Here is a 23,806-nt window from a genome sequence, read left to right on the forward strand (position 1 = left end):
GGGAGGTGGGCACACGAGGGATGGGGATAGGGTCGCCTGCGGGACTGAAGATAAGGGGGAGAGAGTACAAGGGGAAGAGGAGAGAAGGAAAGAGAAGTAGAAGAAAAAAAAGCTGACATGTGGGCCCCACATGTCAGTTAACGGTCAAACTAAACAGTCAACAAATGGTTTGTTTAAGAGTGGGTCTCAATTATCATAATCGCGATCAATTGCAAAGCACTCGACGATTTGGGTTTTTTTGAGACAACCGACGCCAAAAGTGGTAGGTATCAGTCACAAACAAATTTTTTGGTAGTTTTTTGGAACCGTAAGGCGAAAAGTGGTAGTTCTATGCTATTCACTCGCCCAGGAGAGGATGACGTCACGTATGCCTAGCAGCCACCGTCCCCAGCCAGTGCCGTCGGGCCGTGCCGCCAATAGAAGAAAACGTCCCGCGCCGCCATCCTCGGGCAGGAGGAGAAGAAGGCCCCGCCGCCTACTAGGCCGAGTCGGCTTTGCCCAGCGACCTGCGCCGGCGGCGGCGAGGAGGGGTGGAGGAGGGAGGAGGGACAAGGGGCGGCAGATCTGGGCTCCCGCCGGCCGCCCGCAGGGACGACACGAGGAGAGAAGAGGCGTCGGGAGTGCAGGGTGAATACTGGAGCAAACCCAAACTAGGCGAGCTAGCTGGTGCTGGAGTCCAGAGCTGACCGACTAGACTACTTGCTAGAAGCATCCGTTGGTAGTTTTGTGCGTGAATAAAAAGGCAGCTTTATACGGTGTGTCCTACATGGCAGCAGTACACCATGTAGTGTGTAGAGCAACATAAAATCAAACACGGATGGGTAAGCATGAGCTATATCCCACCAGGCAATGGCGGCGCCGGGAAATGAAGGCTGGGTATTCATATAAAAATTTCTTGGCTCTAAATGTAGTATATGAACCAAACAACACAACACTAGCAATATATGAACAAAACAACACTAACATAACATCAATAGCAATATTTCAATGTATCAGACCATAACAACATGAATACATAAGTACCTTTTGATTGATAAAGTGATGATATCCTTCTTACAATATAACTTTATGGTCGCCTTTTTGGAAGAGATTGATGACATCTTCATCCTTCACTTGATCGAAAAATTCCCTCTCAACAAATGTAACCAAGAAATTGTTCAAATATTCATCACCCATTTTGTTCCTTAGCTTATTCTTCACATAGCTCATTGAAGAGAATACCCTTTCAACACTAGCAGTAGCTACTGGCAGAATCAATACCAACTTAAGAAGCTTGTAAAAAATATGATATTGTTCATGCTTGCTTGTCTCAACAAGCATAACTGAAAGCTGACACAGATTTTTCAGATTTTGAAACCTTTCATCTCTACGCACATTAGTAACATACATGTTTAGTTGCCATGGAAGTCTTGCCAGTTCATCACTTGTGAAATCAGAAGCATAAAACTTTGTAGCAAGCCTAACCAACTTCTCTTGGTCATAAGCAGCAAATAGATGAAGTGGACAGAATGCTGCCATCCAAGAAAGTAGCTATATGTTTACCTCATCAAATCTGCCATTCAGCAAACTGATTTGCCTACCAATGACACCCACAAACATATCAACCTTGAAGCGGTGGTAATTGTTCACACCATTACATAAACCGCTTCTAGGCCGCCCAACGGGAAAGTAAGGACCCGCCATATCAACAACTTTGATCTTATGCTTTGTACAAAAAGATGTGACCTTTGTGAGAAAATTATCCCATCCAGCATCGGTCCTCAAAGCCTCCAAGTAATACTTTGTGTCACCGACAAGCTCAATAGCATGAACAATATCTTCGTCTTGGTTTTGCAAAGCTCTACACAACTCATTTGTGTATCCAAATATTTCTTGCATCAAGTGTGCCATGAAAACAAACTCAAATGATCGAAATATTTTCTCTATGGATAGAGACGCTTGTGCCTCCGCACCATGGTACTCATCTCCAATCTTGCGAAGGACTCGTCGTAGTGTACCATACATAGAGATGACACTGTTCACAGTTTTGAAGTGAGAGCTCCAACGTGTATCACATGGACTTCCCAAACCCATTTCCTGATTCAGCCCATTCCCTGTTTCTACTTCTTCCAATTCCAATGCATCAATGAGTTCTTCAGCCTGAGCTATCCGAAGCATTCTCATCTTTTTATAAGACATGCCAAGAGCATTTAACAAGTATGCAAGCTGCTGAAAGAACCAAGTACAATCACCACTCTCCTTAGCAACAGCAACAAGAGTTAACTGTAGTTGATGGGCAAAACAATGAACATAGTCGGCAGAAGGGGACTCATCCATAATCAGTTTTTTCAGGACATTAGCATTACCTCTCATGTTACTAGCTCCATCATATCCTTGCCCATGAACCATTGCAAAGGTCAAATTGTAGTCCATAAGCATTTTCTGAATTGCAGCTTTTAGTGTCAAAGAGGTAGTATCATCAACATGACCAAGACCAAGAAATCTTACAACCGCCCTTCCTTTATTATCAACATAACGCAAGCAAACAGCCAACTGTTCATTCTGATAAACATCACTAGACTCATCTGCAAGTATTGCAAAATGACCACCATCAAGTTCCTCAATGACTAGTTTAGTAGTCTCTTGTGCACAACATTTTATCACCTCTTGCTGTATATCATGGTGAGTCATCCTGCAGTTCCGTGGAGCGTTCTTGAGAACAACCCTGTCAACCTCTCCAAAATTTCCTGCTGGCCAATTTAGAAGCTCAAAGAAATTTCCTTTATTTAGTGAGTCTTCACTTTCATCATGTCCTCTAAATGCCAAACCTTGGCGCAACAGAAATCTCACACACTTGAGTGTCCATGTCAAACGCTGTTTATACAAAGCCTTATATTGTGAGGTGTTTGAAGCAATAGACTCCCGAATTGATGTTTGTGGTGAAGTGAACCTATCATACTTCTCTTGAGCTTCAAGATGAGCACTATAAACCTCACCTTCATGTTTATTCAATCTCGACTTCATGTTCCAGTTATTAAATCCCTTCTTCACAAAAGCATCTCCACAGGGACATCTTGTTTTATCCTTGAACAAATAGCAAACGAAGCAGAAATCGGCTTCTTTGTCCACACTATACTCAAGCTACTTGTAATCCTTAAACCAAGAAGGAGAAAAGCAACGTTGTAATCCACTTATATCTCTATACTCAAAATTATGATTCTTTAGTTGACATGCCCCCAACTCGATGTATCTCCTTCTAACTTTATCCTGCTCATTGACATTGTACCTAGAGATGGGGATCCGTTTCCCAGGATCGGACTCAAGTGCTTCCAAATCTACTTCAAACTAAACTTCATCATTTGCTTCATCATCTTCTACAATTGGGGTTGGGGAGCCAGCTCCACTCTCAGGTTATGTGTGGCCATCATTAGGTTCATGTGCTTGCACAAGTGCCAGTTGCAGATTGCTCTCAATAGTAGGAGGAATGATACTGCTCTCAACTTCAACATCAGGAGGATTTGGTGTAGATGTCGAAGTTCTTTTATTTGCTTTGGAAGCTCTTTCCCACAATGCAACAATGCTAACACCCTTCTTCTTCATCTGTGATACAAGATCAGAAAAAAAAAATAGATCAACAATCTAGTAATCTACTAAGTTGGTCATGTAGCAAACTAGTGTTCGGATCATTCTAAGCATCTAATCTGTAGCAAACTAGATCAACAATGCATTTTACATCACAAGCAATTTGTCCTAACACAGAAAAATCATTCTACACTCTACAACATCATGAACAGCAAAGGAGTTGTACCAAATTATTCAACCATGGAAAACACAATATTTTCGCGCACTCAGTAGCAGAGTGATGTGCATATTTGACAGCAACACAAGCAGCAGTTTGTCCCCAAAACTTTAACCCAGTATACCCACCTTCAGAATAATCAAATCCGGCAGTCCGGCACTAGTAGGTAGTAGCTCGTTGCGTTCAAATCCAGCAGTCCGGCACTAGTAGGCAGTAGTTCGGCACCAATTTGACTGCACTCAAATCCACCTACAGATAATGGTTGGGTGCCGCATGAGCCCATAGGAATTAAGAAGTGAGAACTAGAACTAGGAGTCTAGAAGTAGGAGAAGAGAGGAATAAACCTTGTCCGCTGCTGTTGGTCGCCGTTCAGCGGCTCCGCTTGCCGCTGCCCGCAGTTGGTACTGGCCGCCGCCGCTGGACGCAGGCTCTAGGTTAGGTTGGGGACTTGGGCAGTATACGTGAGGGGGCTGGGGTCTGGGGAACGGCGAGTGGGGGCTGGGATCGAGTGAATCGAACGGGACGAAGAAGTATACGTGTGGGCTGTGGGCTTGTGGGCCTAAATAAGACATGTATTAATTTTTTAAAGCTAAATCTTGGGTATTCATATGAATACAGGGGAATACCCCTGGCGCCGCCGATGCCACGAGGACCACGCAAGTGCAAGGGATAGTCCGGAGACTTTGTATTGTCGTAGAAACGGAACTAATCATTTCCCTTGTTCTAATGAAAAATGAAGGAACTGATTTTTCTTTAGATTTTTTTTTGAAAAAAAGTAATGTGGTTCATATTTTTTTAGATTTTTTTATTAGAATAGAGAAAAAAACTGCTTAAGAATTATATTTGTTGGCAGGCCTAAATGGGCAAGCATCCACGTCCTAAACATCTGTTAGCGGACAAATTAGCCGGGCCCAGAAGCCTCAAGCCATTCGCCACCTACCTACCTCGACCGGGGCAGGTAGGGTTGGAACGCAGCTCAAATCGTGTCTTTAAATTTTAGTTTCCCCCCAAATCGCTCACGACACTACTCTCTCCGTCCCGATCGATATACCATTGCCGGCGCCGGGAGCTCGCGTCCCTTCCCTGCCTCTGTACCCAGTCCGCGCGGTGAGTATATGTCCCCGTCCCCGTCCGACTCCCTTCTCCACACTGCTGTCTCGTAGTTCTGCCGCGGACAAATCCAAACAGCGATGGATCTGGCGCTGCTGTTCCATCGCCCGTTTCGGGTTTGAGTTCAGGCTTCGTGATCTGTAGCGCTGGTTGATTGGTTCGTTGGATCAGTTCGGCTTCGTTGTTTTGATTGCTTCCCAGACTTGGTGATTCGTCGTAGCACTGGTTGATTGATTGGTTCGTAGGTTGAATTCGGCCTAGAATAAAGAGGGAGGCTTGGTGATTTCTAGATCAGGTTGATTGCTTGATTGCACAGCCCCAGCTGAAAATACTAGTAATTGCTTTGCTTGCCTTAGGCCCTGGTTAAGGCTTTCAACTAGAATTTGCGTGAATAGCTTCAGGAATTCATGGCGGAAGTTCCAGAAATCCACAGGGGAGCGAAAGATTGTATGCATGCTACATTACTGATAGCGTTCGCCAGGTTGTTAGTGTAATCTTGATTGATTACGATGGTCCAGATTAGAGTCCAGGTATACTTCTTGTCCATGAAGGAGTGGTCGACAAATTGCGTTACCATATGTCCGTGTTGGTTTGGCTAGGAAGTCTATCCTCGGTCACAAATTACTCGCGTCTTAGGCTTGTCCAAATACAGATGTATCTAACACTGAAACGTGTCTAGATACACCCGTATCTATATGAATCTAAGACGAGTAATTTAGGATCGAGAGGGAGTAGAGCACTACTAGATCTAGGTCGGTTCAGGTGAGTCGTCCTGGCAGCTGTCTATACAATACATACAAGCGCATGGGGCTCCAGATTTGTATCTTAGAAAATACTCCCTCCGTCCGAAAATACTTGTCGGACAAATGGATGTATGTAGATGTACTTTAGTTGTAGATACATCTATTTTTATCCATTTCTCCGACAAGTATTTTAGGACGGAGGGAGTACAAAGGAAATAAGGGCACCACAAGGCCCCTTGGCTACTAAGGTTTTGAGCGCATGTTCATTTTAATGCACATTCATTGCAACAATGTGCATTATAGATGTGTGTGAATCGCTCTTAGGCTTCATACCGTGCTAAAGATAACTTAGTAAGAAGCACTGCTTGTGTTGGTAATGGAGATGGATGTACTCCACTGGCTTTAAAACCATATAGTTTCAAGATGCAAAGTTAGCTATCAATGTTTGATAAATGATAAGTTATACTGTACATATGTGATCAGTTCTTACCGCCACTAATTCTGATTATACTTTGTCTACTTGCTCCAGGTTCTGGTTCATCTGACTACATAGAGATCCCTATTCTGTTGCGGGCAAGAAGACAATTCTCTGAAGCCGTCTTCTTCTTTTTAACTAGAATCAAATAATTTTTTGCCGCCATCCGATGGATAAAAACAATATTTCTGGCTCTGCTGAGGACATTATTGAGACTCCGAATTTTGCCAACTGTAGCCTTCACCCTGAGACCCTTGAGAAGCATCACGGTTTTCCTTTTCCATACACATCGCTATCGGGGGAAAGAAAAAATTTCAAGAGGGCGGCTAACAGGGGAAGGAAAGGCTCCCGAGTATTGTTGAATACAACTTATCCTTTGAGGTCATCCGAGAATACTAGTAGGGTTCTTAGTTCTAGATCAGTTGCAGATAAGTCACCTATTGAAGCTGTGCTAACTCCAACTGAAAGAGCTGCGAAGAAGCCACTTTGCGACGATGTGCACACTCTAGTAAAACCATCTGGTAAAAGAACAAAGAGGGATAGGCCAACAAAGACTGGTCCCAATGATGGGTTATCAAAAATTCGTAATCGAATTAGAAACATTTCGAGCCGGATGAACTATCAGAAACATTTTCTTGAAGTATATGCCAGCGAAGGATGGAAAAAACAAAGGTTCGTCCCACTTTGTTCACGTATTTGATTTCGTTTGCTGGCATCTTCTCCTTAATTCACCATTCCATTTGTAGCCAATATTTCATTTAATATTACTCCTTCCATTCCCTTCCGTAAGGTGTTTTAGTTAGAAAAAAAATATCCGGATTGAAAGGTGCATTTATCTTTTTGCACCCAAGCTGCTGATTTTAGCCCCACTTGTTAATTACACATCCACGGGTGCTTAACCCATCGTGTGCATGCATGTTACTCCCTCCGTTCCTAAATATAAGTCTTTTTAGAGATTTCACTATAGACCACATATGGATGTATGTAGATGCATTTTAGAGTATAGATTCACTCATTTTGCTTCGTATGTAGTTCATAGTGGAATCTCCACAAAGACTTATATTTAGGAACGGAGGGAGTATTTTCTTAGTCTGAATTGCTAGCGACAGGAAACAAATATGAATCCGGACACCATGCATCTTGTTGGAATCAACCACGTAGTAGAAGTCCTGTCCGTATGGACTAGGAGCAGTCACCGACTCGGTTTGGGTTAGCTAGCTTTGTACTAGTATAAATATAGCTGTACCCCTACGTTGTAAGATCAGATAGATCAATCAAATCAATAAAAGTACAAAGGCTCGACACGAGCCTGTTGCTATAACTCGGCGTGTTGTCTCGTGAGCTACGGGGTTAATCGATCGGCCGGCTGCGTAGAGCTAGCTAGTGCAAGCTAGCTTCTTCTGGTAGTGTGAAGCTAATCGATCCACCAGGGTGCTTGCCTGCTTATTGTTGCACGTACGTCCGTTGGCCAAAGTATCGGCCAACCGGGACTCGACGGAAAGTACTCGTCGGTGTTCTTACGTTTGGGACCGAAGCCAACAATTGGTATCTAGAGCAAGGTTGATCTTCTAGTAACGGAAGGTCATGACGGGCAAGGAGATTGTGGAATCGTCCGGAGCGGCTAAAGTACTTGCCGTACCCGGTACGTCATACCCACGGTTTGATCGCGAGAACTTCGGGGTCTGGAAGGCCCTCATGGAGTGTGGTCTCCGCGCCAACGAGCTATGGGACGTGGTCGATCCAGGAGGCGACGCGTTCAAGAAGGAGGGAGCCGAGCACCGGAAGGATCGGCAGGCGGCATCAGCGATTTACTCGGTGATGCCGATGGATGTCCTCCAACACGTAATCGCCAAAGAAACGGCGAAGGAGGCGTGGGATACCTTGAAGCTCATGTTCGAGGGACACACCCGCGTCAAGCAAGCCAATCTCCAAACTCTCCTAAGGAACTATGAGACTTTGGTCATGGGCGACAATGAGTCCGTGGATGCGTTTGCTTCACGGGTGGCTACTCTCGTCAATCGGATCCGCGCGCTTGGTGAAAACCTTACGGAGACCTCGGTTGTCCGGCGGTTCTTGCGCGCAGCCCCTCCCCGGTACCTGCAAATTGTCACGGCGATCGAGCAGTGCGTCGATCTCGGGACTCTCTCCATCGACGATCTTGTCGGACGCTACAAGGCTCACGACGAGCGTATGCGGTACAGTCTCGAGGATGGGAGGAACGATGAGAATGTCATGCTCACACGGGCTCAGTGGCTGGCGCTGGACTCAAGGAGAGGAGGTGAGGGCTCTAGCAGCAACACTCGCCAAGATCGTGCGCCAAAAGAACAAAGTAAGAAGAACGCCGGGGACGGCGCTCCGAAGAAGAAGAAGTTCGACAAGCGCAAGATCAAGTGTCACAACTGTGGCATCATGGGGCACTTCAAGTCGGAGTGCAAGAAACCACCGAAGGAGAAAGCTCTCATGGACAAAGGAGGCGATGATGGAGACATGATGCTCATGGTCGAAGTATGCGAGCTAATGGATGAGGATAGTCCAGCTCCAAAGGTGCCGGCTACAGAGGTTGTCACGCTCTTAGAGGAGGCAGTTTATCTTCACGATAAGAAGAGGATGAACACATCGAGGCACGTGTGGTACCTCGACACGGGCGCTAGCAACCACATGACCGGCGACAAGGACCAGTTTTCTGAGCTCAGTGTTTCGGTGGGAGGCACGGTTCGATTCGGCGACGGACGGACCGTTGACATCGCAGGGCGAGGTACTGTCCTGTTTGAGTTGAAGAATGGCGGTCACAAGGTACTCACAGATGTGTACTATATTCCCAAGCTAAAGAGTAGCATCATAAGTCTTGGCCAGCTCGAGGAGCGTGGTTGCAAGATTGTGCTCGAAGATGGCTTTCTATGGGGGTATGATCGTCAGAGGATGTTGATTATGAAGGTGCAGAGGTCACCGAACAGGCTCTACGTCCTCAACTTGGATCGTGTGGATCCGGTATGTCTCCTGTCGAGCATGGACGACTCGGCATGGAAGTGGCACGTGCGCTACGGTCATCTAAATTTCCAGGCTCTTCGGCAACTTGGACAAAAGGAGATGGTACGTGGTCTACCGTGCATCAATCATGTCGACCAAGTGTGCGACGGTTGTCTCATTCGGAAACAAAGGCGAGCCCCGTTCCCAAGAGAGGGAAACTTTAGAGCGAGTAAAGCTCTTGAGTTGGTCCACGGAGACTTGTGCGGACCGATTACACCGGCCACCCCTGCCGGAAACAGATACTTCTTGCTTGTCGTCGACGACTTCAGCAGATTCATGTGGATCGTGTTGTTGAAGACGAAGGACCAAGCTTTGCAAGCCTTCAGGATAATAAAGATGGCAGCTGAAGTAGAATCTGAAGCCAAGTTGAAGGCCCTCCGTACCGATCGGGGAGGTGAGTTCAAGTCTCGTGCATTCACGGAATTTTGTGAAGCTCAAGGGATCAAGAGGTATCTTACGGCGCCATATTCACCGCAGCAAAACGGTGTTGTGGAACGGAGGAATCAAACCGTGGTGGCGATGGCACGAAGCATGTTGAAAAGTAAAGGCATGCCGGGCAAGTTTTGGGGTGAGGCGGTCAATACGGCCGTTTACTTACTGAACCGGGCTCCAACCAAGAGTGTGGTTGGGATGACGCCGTACGAAGCATGGTACGGACACAAGCCCACGGTTGATCATCTTCGCACTTTCGGGTGCGTAGCGCATGTGAAGACAGTGACCGGGCATACTAGCAAATTGGCGGATCGGAGTACTCCAATGGTGTTGGTTGGCTATGAAAAAGGCACGAAGGCGTATCGTGCGTGCAACCCTCAACCAATAAGGTGGTTGTGACGCGCGACGTGGTCTTTGAAGAAGCAAGGTCATGGAATTGGAACTCCACCGAGCCGGTATACCCGTCTTCCGATGATATTTTCAACGTTGTTTACAATGATTATGAGCATGCAGACATTGGTGATCAACCGGAGACGTCGGCCGCGACAAACGGCGCGGACGGCGTGGCAGAAAATGGAGACGCGCCAGCTACTCCCGCTGCGTCACACGCGCACGAGCAAGAAGGACCGGCTGGTGCGCCTGAAGACACGCCAGGCAGCGCCAGCGGCACTCGATCTGGTGGCTCACATATGCGTGGAGGCACTGGACGAAGCCCATCAGGAGGCTGTCCACCTCAAAGCCCAGGTGGCTCATCAACCAGCCCGGGAGCAAAAAGCCAGTCCACTGGAGGCGTTTCCAGCAGCCCACGTGCTGCACCACAAGGACATCAAGGCCACGTACGTGAAGGCCATGTACGTGAAGATGATACACATGTTTTGGATTGTTCATCTAATGGAGATGCAGCCAGTTCGGAGGAACAGGATTCGCCAGAAATTGGGAGTTTGGAAACTCCGGATGAAAATTCCTCGTCTTCGACTGAACAGGAGACAAGGGAACGTCCGCCGACACCAATCCGTCTTCGGCCAGTGGCGGATTTATATCCGAAGAAAAATCCAGTGAAAATAAAAAGAAGAGGACGACAGTGTCTGCTTAGCGTCGAGGACCGACGAAATTTGAAGATGCAAATACGGAGAAGTGTTGGCGTCGTGCTATGGATGAGGAGTTGGGATCGATCCGAGACAACAATACATGGGAGCTCGTGGATCCACCCAACGACCATAAAATCATAGGGCTCAAGTGGGTGTACAAGGTCAAGAAAGATGCCGAAGGAAACTTGGTGAAGCATAAGGCAAGGCTCGTAGCCAAAGGATACGTGCAAGAGCAAGGTGTAGACTTCGAGGAAGTGTTCGCTCCTGTCACAAGGATGGAATCGGTGAGGCTAGTTATAGCTCTCGCGGCTCAAGAATCTTGGAGGCTACATCACATGGATGTAAAATCCGCTTTTTTGAACGGGGAGTTAAAAGAAGAAGTGTATGTGAAGCAACCACCGGGTTACATCAAAAAGGGAGAGGAGCACAAGGTGTTGAAACTACACAAGGCATTGTACGGGCTATGCCAAGCTCCTCGGGCGTGGAACATCAAGCTTGATCGTACACTAGTTTCTTTTGGTTTTGAGAAAAGTCCACTGGAGCATGCTATGTACAAGCGAGGTAAAGGCAAGGATCGTCTCCTAGTGGGCATCTATGTTGATGATCTCTTGATAACTGGAGCAGATGAGGAGGAGATTGCTAAATTCAAGCTACAAATGAAGGAGCTTTTCAAGATGAGTGATCTAGGGCTCTTGACTTACTATCTCGGGATCGAGGTACAGCAAAAGCCGGAGGGAATCACGTTATGCCAGGAGGCATATGCAAAGAAGATTCTTGAAAGTTGTAGCATGGAGGACTGCAATCCAAGTCATGTTCCAATGGAGCCTCGACTTAAACTTAGCAAAAGGAGCCAAGCACCCGCGGTTGATGCAACGGACTATAGAAGTGTGGTCGGAAGCCTAAGGTATCTTGTGAATACACGACCAGACTTGGCCTATTCCGTTGGCGTAGTGAGTCGCTTCATGGAAGCACCCACGACAGAACATTGGGCAGCTGTGAAACAAATACTCAGGTACATCAAAGGGACAACTAACTTCGGTTGTGTCTATTTGAGAGAGAAGCGGAAGAAGATGGTGGAGCTACTTGGCTACAGTGATAGCGACTTGGCAGGAGATATTGACGACCGTAAAAGTACCTCGGGCGTGGCATATTTCTTGGGAAGAAGCATAGTGAGTTGGCTATCACAAAAGCAGAAGGTGGTCGCATTATCATCCTGTGAAGCGGAGTATATTGCAGCTGCAACCGCGGCAGGTCAAGGTGTGTGGCTAGAAAGGCTACTCGGTGACCTCACTGACAAGGAACCGGAAGGAGTGGTGCTTTATGTTGACAACAAGTCCACGATTGCTCTATGTAAGAATCCAGTGCATCATGATAGAAGTAAGCACATTGATATACGGTATCACTACATACGAGATTGCGTGGAAGAAGGCAAGATTGAAGTCAACTACATTTGCACCGATGATCAGCTTGCAGATATCCTGACCAAGTCTTTGGGACGACAGAAGTTCACGGAGATGCGGGGAAGGATCGGCGTCCAAGCTGTGAAGTGAGGACATCGTGGTTGGGGGGGTGATTGTTGGAATCAACCACGTAGTAGAAGTTCTGTCCGGTATGGATTAGGAGCAGTCACCGACTCAGTTTGGGTTAGCTAGCTTTGTACTAGTATAAATATAGCTGTACCCCTACGTTGTAAGATCAGATAGATCAATCAAATCAATAAAAGTACAAAGGCTCGACACGAGCCTTTTGCTATAACTCGGCGTGTTGTCTCGTGAGCTACGGGGTTAATCGATCGGCCGGCTGCGTAGAGCTAGCTAGTGCAAGCTAGCTTCTTCTGGTAGTGTGAAGCTAATCGATCCACCAGGGTGCTTGCCTGCTTATTGTTGCACGTACGTCCGTTGGCCAAAGTATCGGCCAACCGGGACTCGACGGAAAGTACTCGTCGGTGTTCGTACGTTTGGGACCGAAGCCAACACATCTATCATACAATAAAATGGATTTGAGGATAACAATATTCACTTTTGGTTGAAATATTGCATTCTTCTTACTGTCTTGGACTCTTAGGTGTATTTGGTGAAACACTTACATTTATTTCATCCGGCGCAGAAGTACAAAAACGTAATATTTGTAGTTACAAATTAAAATGTTCTTGAGTTGGGTTTTAGACTAAAACACTGCCTATTTGTTGGTCTTTCCTAGTTTAATGTGCATTTAATAATCAACCATGAGTGTGCGTGGTTAGACGTAGAAAAGTTGTAGGCATAGCATCTGTCCATTTCGTTTGAGAAATACAGTCATGAGTCATGACGTCTACGTTCATGTAGCTCTCCATTAATTATTCTATGAATCTCTTCGGCCTCTCTTGATAGTTCTTTGAGAAAAGAAAGAATGGAAAGGGTTTTTCGTGTTCAAAACAATTGCCAGAATGGTATACTTTCAGACTCTTTATCATTTTTATCTCTATTGATGTCTCTATGTCTTCAGATGTTATATTTCATTCATGCATTTTAAAATTTCTAAATGCGCTAGTTATAATGAATGATTTAGAGTTCAACAAAAAAAACAGCACTAGCCCCTGTGTCATTTAAATTATGAAACAACCCAGGCACACAGCTTGCGGAGCTCAAGCCGCACAACCAACAACGCGCTACTAGCCACTTGGTTGAGACCCAGTACCAGTTTAAATTAATGTTCTTATTTGACTGGTTATTTCATCAGAGGTGCTTTCTTTTCTTTTGGTTCGCATTCATGGTCCACAACCACTAAAAAAAATACCGCGCTACAGAAAATAAAGTGGCCCCTGAAAATATGCTATTAGCGTGCTATTAGCGAGGCATTATACATTGATTTATTTAGCGAGACAATTCTCTATATGCTATAGCATGCTATTAGTGGCGTTATAGCACGCTATTTTTTTTTAGTGTCCACAACACAGCTTCTTGGCTGTCTTAGTTGTGAATTTCTTTCAGTGTGAGCTGCAATGTAGAATATTTACCCATACTCAAACATGCAGTTTGGAAAAGATACGGCCTGAGAAGGAGCTTGAACGAGCCAAGGCAGAGATCATGCGGTGCAAATTAAGAATACGAGAAGCTTTCCAGAAGCTTGATAATCTTCTAACTGTAGGGAAGCTTGAAAACTCTTTGTTTGATTCTGAAAGACTGATATCTTGTGACCATGTATGTATACACATTTTTCTTTTCCCGTGTTGTGCTCTTTTGTGCTAAACATTTTAATCAGCGACCATGCTTCCCATCTTGCAGATTGTTTGTGCCACTTGTAGATTGCAAGGCCCTACATCAAATAATGGCATCATTCTCTGTGACGGCTGCGACAGAGGGTTCCACCAGAATTGTTTAAATCCTCCTTTACTCACTGAAGATAGTAATATTTATTTTCCCTATTCCTTTTTGTATGCAAGGTTCTGTTATTTATGGTGTTAATTAATTCATGTTATCATTCCCTTTGTAGTCCTCGAGGCAGGAGAACAATGGCTTTGCCCTGCATGTGATTGCAAGATAAAGTGTATAGAATTAATAAATGAACTCCAGGGGACAAAACTTTCCATTAATGACTCTTGTGAGGTACCATTTTCACTGTTAAAAATACTTCACTGATTCGAGGAAAATAAATTTGAACTACATTGCACCATGATACTACATTATTTTTGCAGAAAGTTTTTCCTGAGGCAGCTGCCATGGCACACGGGCCTATGCAAAATGATGTACCTGATCTTCCATTGGACGATTCAGAAGACGATGACTTCGACCCCAATATATCCGAAGAACATGTGGCTGGTCACGTGGAAGGACCATCAGAAGAGGATATTTCAGACTCTGATGACTCAAATTTCATCACGTCTTCTGACAATTCAGAGCATGTGAAGAAGAAAGAGAACGTTGATGACCTTGAACTACCTTCTGACGACTCAGAGGATGATGACTATGATGCAGCAGATCCGGATTCAGATAAAGATATCGAAGAGAAGCAAGATGAGTCAGACTTCATATCGGACTCTGCTGATCTCTGTGCTGATATTGCTAAGTCATGTGGTGAGGATGAAGTTTTGTCTTGTCCTAAAGTTGGAGATCATACTACCAAGGATCTTGCGATCGACCAAGCTGCGATTTTACCATCAAGGAGACGGCAGGTTCAACGGTTGGACTACAAAACACTTTATGATGTAAGCTCACCTTGCATGCATATCTTGACATTAATTTTGCTGATGTTTCTAGCCTTGCAAACTCCTTTGGTATATATATATATATATATTTTTTAATACCAGCTAGTGATTAATTTGTTCAGAAAATATAGATTAATCTAATAGTTCCACGAAGATAGAAATATTATATTTATGGGGGTGATTAACATGATTATAATGTGATAACCATAACATAACATGCATTTATATACCCTGATAATTTATTGCAATACATGCGTAGCTGATCCAGTATTTCTTGATTTTTTGTTACTACTTTAAGTCGGTGTGGAACACAAAAAAGCTTTTTAAGTGATTTTTTTTTCGAAAAAGGGGTTTACCCCAGCCTCTGCATCAGAAAGATGCATACGGCTCATATTATTAAAAAGAAAATCCAGTAACAAAGTCTCCAAGTATGTTGGTGCGAAAAAAAAGTAAAAGCTCGAAAGAGCTGAAATCCTAAGCCACAACCGGCTGGCAAACACAATAGGAGCACTACATGCCTATCCTATTACATGACCGCCATCCAAACCGACTGAAAATAACCCGCGCTACCATCTCCCATCGGGTAGACGCAGTAGCCAAACGCTCCCTGGCCTCCGTCGGAGTGAGTAGCGACCACATACGGATGAATGTCGTGGCCCTGAAGATAACCTGCAAAAAGTGAATGTTTGTTGATCTGTTAAAAACTAAATCATTTCTGCACTTCCATACTGCCCAAAGTAAAGCACAAACGCCAACACGAATGTGTCTTGCAGTATCGAAATCAACCCATCAAGCCATGGTCCAAATAACATGTTGATAGAGGTGGGCTGATTAATATTAAAAGCAATATGAATCGACCGCCATAGAATCTTAGCCAATGGACACTCGAGGAAGAGGTGTTTGATGTTCTCGTTATTATCGCAGAAGCTACACCTAGATGAGCCCATCCAGTTGCGTTTTGCCAGGTTATCCTTAGTCAAAATGACTTGTTTATGCACAAACCACATAAACACTTTGATGCGTAAGGGAACCTTTACTCTCCAAACATGAATCGATGAAGGGACAACGCTAGAGTTAATGACATCCAGATACATAGACTTAACCGAGAACGCACCGTTCTTAGTAAGTTTCTACTGCAGCTGATCTGGTTGCTGGGTCAGCCGAACCTCCATTAAACGTCTAACAAGGTGGAGCCAAGCCTCCCAACGATTTCCGACTAGCGTCCTCCGAAAACTAATATTGAGGGGAGTGGATTGTAGAACAGATGCAACGTAAGCTTCTCTACGTCGCACAATGTTGTACAAAGTAGGATATTGAAGTGCAAGGGGAGTCTCCTCAAGCCACGTATCCTCCCAAAATCTCGTAGTGGCTCCATTGCCGACAATAAATTTTGACTTGTTGAAAAAAAGCTGTTTGACTCTCATCAAACCCTTCCAAAAAGGTGAGTCGGAAGGCCTCACATTTACCTGAGCCAAGATTTTAGCATAAAGATACTTATTACGCAAAATCTGAGCCCAAGTAGCTTCCGTCTCGGATGAAAGTTTAAAAAGCCATTTGCTAAGGAGACATATGTTTTTAACTTCCAAATTTTCAATGCCTAGACCCCCTTGGTCCTTCGGCCTACATATTATATCCCACTTAGCAAGCATGTACTTTCGTTTGAGGTCGTCAATCTGCCAAAAGAACCGAGATCGGTAGAAATCTAACCTTTTCCTGACTCCCACCGGAACCTGGAAAAAGGATAAGAGAAACATAGGCATACTGGTAAGGACCAAATTAATCAGAATCAATCGTCCTCCGTATGACATGAGCTTTCCTTTCCAACAGCTCAGTTTCTTTTCAAAGCGATCCTCGATGCATTTCCACTCACTGTTAGTCAGCTTACGATGATGAATGGGTATACCTAAGTACGTAAACGGTAAGGAACCCAATTCACATCCGAACAATTGTTTATACGTGTCCTGGTCCTCCTTTGCTCTTCCAAAGCAAAACAATTTGCTCTTGTGAAAGTTAATTTTGAGGCCAGAAAGTTGTTCAAATAAGCATAACAGCAGCTTCATGTTTCTTGCTTTCGCCAAGTCGTGCTCCATAAAGATGATTGTATCATCAGCATACTGAAGAATGGAAATCCCTCCGTCAACTAGATGTGGGACCAGGCCACCTACCTGCCCTGCATCCTTTGCCCGACCTATTAAGATAGTGAGCATATCAGCCACTATATTAAACAGGATCGGTGACATCGGGTCTCCTTGCCTTAGCCCCTTGTTTGTTTGGAAATAGTGACCTATGTCGTCATTCACTTTAATCCCTACACTCCCTTTTTGCGTAAAGGAATCAATCTGGTTTCTCCAGGCCGGATCAAAACCTTTCATACGCAAAGCTTGTTGAAGGAAAGGCCATTTAACTTTATCATATGCTTTTTCAAAATCCACTTTAAAAACTACGCCATCAAATTTTTTTGAGTGGATTTCATGGAGCGTTTCATGCAAGACAACAACCCCTTCGAGGATGTTTCGATCAGGCATGAAAGCAGTCTAGGACGGATGAACCACAGAGTGCGCAATCTGCGTAAGTCTCTTCGTCCCGACCTTGGTGAAGATCTTGAAACTCACATTAAGCAGACATATAGGTCTGAACTGCTCAATGCGAACCGCTTCTGTCTACTTAGGAAGAAGAGTTATCGTTCCAAAATTCAGCTTAAACAACTGAAGCTGTCCCTCAAAAAACTCCTGGAACATGGGCATCAAATCACCCTTAATAAAATGCCAGCACTTTCTGTAGAACTCCGCCGGAAACCATCCGGTCCTGGAGCCTTATTATTCTCCATCTGTGCAATGGCATCAAACACCTCTTTCTCAGAGAAAGGAGCAGTCAGGAGCTCATTCTCGGCAGTCTCAAGTTGAGGAACATCCTCAACCCTAGACTCATCTAAGGACACAAAATTCTCTTCCGGGGGACCAAACAACTGTTTATAATAATTGGTAATATAGACTTTCAGATTGTCTTGACCAACTATCGTCCCTTCATCTTGTTCTAACTGAAAAATTCTCTTTTTATGATGCTTCCCATTAGCGATCATATGAAAGAATTGAGTATTGTCCTCTCCTTGTACTATCTTGCGAACCTTAGCTCGCAACGCCCACTTCAATTCCTCCTCGTGAAGAAGCTGTTTAAGTCGCATCTCCGCTTCTATCTTTGTTTCCAACTCACTGGAATCCAAGATAGAAGTTTCAGCTTTAACTTCAAGGTTTTGAATAAGTAGAAGAAGTCTCTCCTTCTCCGCCTTATAAATACCATGCGTGTGCTTAGCCCATCCTCGAAGGAACCTTCGGAGATGACGAATCTTACATTGCCATCGCTTGATAGGCGTCCTTCCTCCTGAGTCATTAGCCCACTCCCGAGCTAACAACTCAAGGAAACCTTCTCTTTCAAACCAGGCAAGTTCAAACGAGAAAATGTTCTTGTTGCCCACAAACGTTTGAACCCCTGAATCAACTAGTAACGGTGTATGGTCAGAGACACCCCTTGTCAATGCCTGCACGGTTACCAGAGGAAACTTCTGTTCCCACTCAACACTCGCTAAGACGCGGTCAAGTTTCTCAAACGTCGGGACCGGTAACAAATTAGCCCAAGTGAATTGCCTACCCGAAAGCTCTATCTCTCTGAGGTCGAAACTTTCGATAATAGTGTTGAATATGAACGACCATCGGCCGTCAAAATTGTCATTATTCTTCTCCTCCTTCCTACGAATAATGTTGAAATCCCCCCCCACTAAGAGGGGTAGCTGTTCGTTACCACAAATACGAACCAGATCCGCCAAAAAGTCTGGCTTGAGCTCTGGTTGCGCAGCTCCGTACACCGCCACTAAAGCCCAATCAAACCCATCGGCCTTAGTTCGAACTCGGAACTTGACGGCAAAATCCCCCAAAACTACACTCCGGACTTCCAATGTTTCGCACTTAACCCCAAGTAAAACCCCACCGGATCTTCCTCGAGGTGGGAGGCAATGCCAATCAAAATCTACCCCCCCCCCCCCGGACAACGTGGCAAGAAATTGTGAAGTGAAGTTCCTTCTTCCAGTCTCAGACAAAGCAATAAAATCTAAACGATGTTCAAGAGAAGCCTCCGCTAGAAATCTTCTTTTAGCCAAGTCTCTAAGACCTCTGCTATTCCAGAAAATGCCTCTCATAATTCATCATAAAATTTTTTTGCAGTGCGGATCCTAGCACTCCTACGTGCAGCTGAGGCTGGATAAACCTTCCGTTTCCACGTCCGCTTTGGCTTATGGTGCCCATCAACCTGGTCAGCACAGGCATTCTCTGCTTCTATCGCCTCGGGCTCATCTACATAGAGGGACACCTCAGGAATGGTATCCTCCTCCGTCTCGGGTAGTGCAGGGTCAAGATCGGCACACAAGCCATCAAGAACCCTAACCCCCAGCGCCTCTATCTCCGAGTCGTTCATAGGTTTAACAGCAGCAATGTGACGGATCATATCTACCGCACGATCAGCTTCCAAATCAAGAATGTCATTAACCGACCTAGAGACCTCAAATTCATTGTTACCAAGTGAAACTCCTATTTGATTTGCATTATGAATAATCTCAGCATCAGTAAAATGCAAAATGGAATTGGACTGATCAACCGACATACCAGTGGAGGATTCGATGTCGCGCAGCTTGGCAGCTCTCAAAGCAGCCCTCAGCTGCATGTCATCAACGTCCGGCTGCTCCTGCAGCCTCCCGCTGACCCGCCTCCCCTGGGAGACTGGGTCCGGGATACCGCCAAAGGCGGTGACCTCCTCGCGTGAAGCTCTGCTAGGGGAAAGGCCTCCTGCCCATTCCCCAGTAGCGACACCCCGGGCCTTAGCCACCGGGGCAGGAGAACAACACGGCGACGACACCCGCGTCCTAACCACGGGCGAACCGCCGGCAGCAGGAGCGGGGGAGACCATTATTGAGTAGAATTTACTAACTCATACTAGGTTATAAACCTAACATGTTACATCTTTATGCTGAAACAAAAAGGATGCTTATGGGGAAGCGCCATCTGATTCAAGCGATGGTGGAGAGTGGTCCGGGCAGAGCACACTCAAAGACAATGAAGAAGGAAATGAACTGGATCCATTTGCACGCAAAAGCTCGAGGGGAACACGACCTGTGCATTCTGATGGTTTTCATGGTAGCAACAGTAATGCTAAGATAGGGCAGTTTGGTCCAATAATTAATGAGGTAAAGTGATATATTCTCATCTCTTCACAATAGGTTGTTTTACATTTATCAAAACCAGTGAGCCAAGCTTAGCCCATTTGTATTGCCATCTGAAGTTTGATTCATCCACAAGCACTCATTTTATTTATTGCAGAGGCGAGGTGAGCAATTTGAAACAGATCAGTATCCTAGCCGTGATGCTATGAATGAGGGTACACCATCTGGAACTCTGAATGAAGGTATCACACAAGATGGTCCACTGAAACACATCATTGGTGTTGGGCCTAGGACAAATGCGAGCCCTCCAAATTGCAGTAAAAGATATACCATACATTAAGTTAGGCGCCGGAAAGGGGAGTCCTCCAGAGAGAATAATGGAAAGAATAGCTCCACAAGTAGTGCTGGAAGGCCAAAGGGTGGTGATGCAGAGTATTTTACTCCTGTAGGGGAAGTTAAGTTTGATATATTGGACCCCAGCAAATAATCCGTATACTCCTCATTGAAAATTGTGCAAGTATCGCGGCAACAGCGCACTGTTATGGTTGAGAATGGAAGACACTGGACGTTTCATTGTGCCTTTCGTCACTGTTGTTGTCTCCTTTAATATGTTGTAGAATCATGCTCATGTGCTGTCATTGATTTTGTACATTGTTGTTTCTGTTGTTGTTTAATTACCTACATAAGTTTTTTCGAAAAGGAATTACCTACATAAGTGACTAGGTTGTTTATCGTTGCTATGAATTTTTCGACAATGTGTCAGTTTATCTCCTTGTTACTTGTTGTGATCTTTCCTTTTTGTGGGAAATATATGTTGTGCTGTTTGTAAGGAGTATATTTTGGTTATGACTTCTTTTTCATCACTTCCTCGTCCCTTATCTGCATCAGTTTTCACTTGGAATGGAAGCTATGTTTTGCTTAGGCGCTGTAGTACTGGATTACCCAATCCATGATATGCCCAGTTTTGCCCTGTTTGCTCAACACAGTAGGACAGCACAAGTTCTAAGCATCTTGATGAGATGAAATGAGCGTCAAAAAGTTCCGCTCCATTACACAAGGGAAATGGACTACCCCGTTATTCATAGGTTCATTTCCTCATCAGCCATGCGTGCAGAAACAGGTGAATTTGAAGTTGCCGCGGCCGCTCAGTTTAGATGCCTTTGCATGTAGTCTCGGGGAATATCTTTGAGCTTCAGGTAAACGATGCCTTGTTCAGCCAGTGACCCTTCTTGGAATCTTGACTGGTGATGATTTCTTTCTGCCAGTGCCAGCGACCTATTTCCTCATTGTCAAATGACTCCACAAACTGCACACTACATATAATTCCACGGCACCAGCCGACCAAAACAGCGGCTCGGTAGGTCCTCGCCGGCATCAAGATCTTCAAAAGAAAACAAAGAGGACAAAAGAATCGCAACCATGTTAGGTATAATCTTGAATTAGTGTAATGTTTTAGTTCGCAAATTGCGGCAAATACGTTAGTAATCAGGTTATGTTGATTAGGTAGTTTCTTGTACGTCTGTTAGTCTAGTTATTATAGGAAGCAGACTTTGGCTTCATTAGTGTAGGTGTGGCGCAAAGAGATGTGTCCGTACGTTTTCGGCAAGAGTCCTAGTCGGTTTGTGGAGCGGGTTGAGTCAGTCCTATGCTTCGATATATATTAACATCCGTGTGGGCCATCCCCACAGTCATGGTCGTCTATCGCGTGAAGCACACGGGTTCATCGAGGTAATGTCAGCGCCCATCCCAGAGTGCAAGTGACTTGACGGCTTAGAGCCACAGAGCGCGGCAGGGTGGTGAGCCGACCATCGGTGCTGGCGGAAGTAGGCGTCACCGTTATGTGTCAGCGGCTGCGAGGAGTGTTTCCTTCGGGTTGTGATCACTCAGGTGAAGTTTAGCCTGGTCCATCGAGAGCCTGATGGATCTTTCCATCATGTCCACTGAGGAACTAGTCGGCCAAGTAAAAGTCGTCGAGGAGCATGACAAAGACGCTGTAAGAGCACTGATGGCCAATTGATGCGCACAGAGGAGTAGTGGAACGTGCACTTGAACATCACGGATGCGACCGTTCTTCCAGCAGGTGGGGCTCCTCCACAGGGAGCCATGGTCTCAGTAGGGGGCATGGGCATGCCTGTAACTGTAATGGTGTCCGAGGAAACAAAAACGCTGGGAACAGTTCCGGCGGGTGGCGGTACAACGCACGACGACATGTGTCACTACTATTTCCACATGAAGATGAGGGGGGCATATATCTTGTGGAAGCCATGCAGACCGATAGGAGACGGTGCTCTTGCACTCATCATGATCATGTGCCAGCCGACAAATTTCAGTCTTGCTGGGCAAAGTGAGTGTAACATTCAGTCGGGCGGTAGCTCAGATGGACTGCGCAAATCGTGTGAACCATTCAGTCAGGCCGGGCATACCGAATGGAGATCGATTCGGTTAGATGATCCCCAACTAATACGACGACGACACACCTTCTCTCCTCATGGCGGTGTGCGAAATGACTGAAGTGTCGGATGCTGATAATACCAACTAGCGCAGTCAGCCGGATGCACCAGCGCATCTTTGATGCTCGGAATTCAATGAAGAACACCATGAACTCGCACATGTGTACTACATTGTGTGGCTGAATTCGAGCATCGTCAACCTGTTCCAGCTCTATGAGAACGACTGTCCTATCTCCACCCGCTCGGTCGTCATGTCCATTTGGGACAGGCAGCGGTGCCTTCTCGGCAAGGTGTCGTTCTTAGCAAACTGCCTCTACCAGTACGCCTACAGATCATGCAACCCACATGTTTATCTGTGATACGCGGACTTGGTCACCGGCACTTTGGCGCACAAAAGTTATAGCTAGATGGACTGGTGCATGGCCTTCCGTGGATTAGCCGCACGAGCCAGCTCCACGTGCTTGCCTCGTGGGAAAGCAATGTCGAGCGCCCATAGGTGACATTATACCGAGCTAGTGAGCAAGAAGCTCAAACTGATGCATATGGATCTCTGCGGTCTAATTACTCTGGTGACTCCAGGGGGAAGAGATACATCCTACTCATGGTGGATGACCTTAGTTGGTTCATGTGGTTCGCGCTATTTAGCTCAAACGACAATGCCGAGTCGGCTATCTTGCACATCAAGGCAGCACCGGAAACGTAAAGCGGATGCACATTGCAGATACAGTGCACTGACCACTATCTGGTTTTTCTTTGTCAAGAATCAATTCCAGAATTTTCGGCAGATTGGACAGCTTTTGCATGATATGAGCAAGGTCGTCGGCATATGGAGGCCTGCGTAAGTGCCTTCGGATTTTTCCCAGGACTCGTCCTCGAGGTCATCCCAGACGCCAATCGAATACTCGGGAAGGATGTTAAGCCAACGAAGAGCTGAGCCTTCAGCTTCAACGGTAAATATTTCAGCTGGTGCGCCATTAGTAAAAATTACTAATGGCGCATCTGGTATACTAATGGCGCACCTCTGGTGCGCCATTAGTATAGGCCAGGTGCGCCATTAGTATGCCTCCCAGGGGCCATGTATACCCAGGTGCTTTGGCATACTAGTGGCGCACCACCTCCGGATGCGCCATTAGTAACCGCGGCATACTAATGGCGCACTGCTCAGTGATGCGCCATTAGTATGCACTGTCATACTAATGGCGCACTGTCATGTGATGCGCCATTAGTATGAATATTAGGTTTTTTTTATTTTATTTTCTGTTTTTTGCACAGGTTACAAAATGTATAATTTGACAAAATATAGACAGCACACAT

General features: G+C 45.5%; 1 protein-coding gene and 1 pseudogene across 1 annotated transcript; one reads left to right on the forward strand and one right to left on the reverse strand.

Annotated features, from left to right (window-relative positions):
- The window catches only part of LOC119282820, a 17,836-nt pseudogene extending 14,833 nt beyond the window's left edge, over window positions 1-3,003 (reverse strand).
- Window positions 3,004-6,275: 3,272 nt separating this feature from the next.
- Window positions 6,276-22,851, forward strand: LOC119282821 (homeobox protein HOX1A-like). The gene is made up of 8 exons (XM_037562889.1): window positions 6,276-6,778; window positions 13,667-13,832; window positions 13,917-14,037; window positions 14,125-14,237; window positions 14,327-14,836; window positions 19,863-20,066; window positions 20,200-20,284; window positions 22,634-22,851. Exons 1-8 carry the CDS (start codon window positions 6,276-6,278, stop codon window positions 22,849-22,851), a joined length of 1,920 nt encoding a protein of 639 aa, XP_037418786.1.
- The last annotated feature ends 955 nt before the right edge of the window (window positions 22,852-23,806 follow it).

Source organism: Triticum dicoccoides, chromosome 3B, assembly GCF_002162155.2.
Source record: "Triticum dicoccoides isolate Atlit2015 ecotype Zavitan chromosome 3B, WEW_v2.0, whole genome shotgun sequence".
NCBI lineage: Eukaryota > Viridiplantae > Streptophyta > Magnoliopsida > Poales > Poaceae > Triticum > Triticum dicoccoides.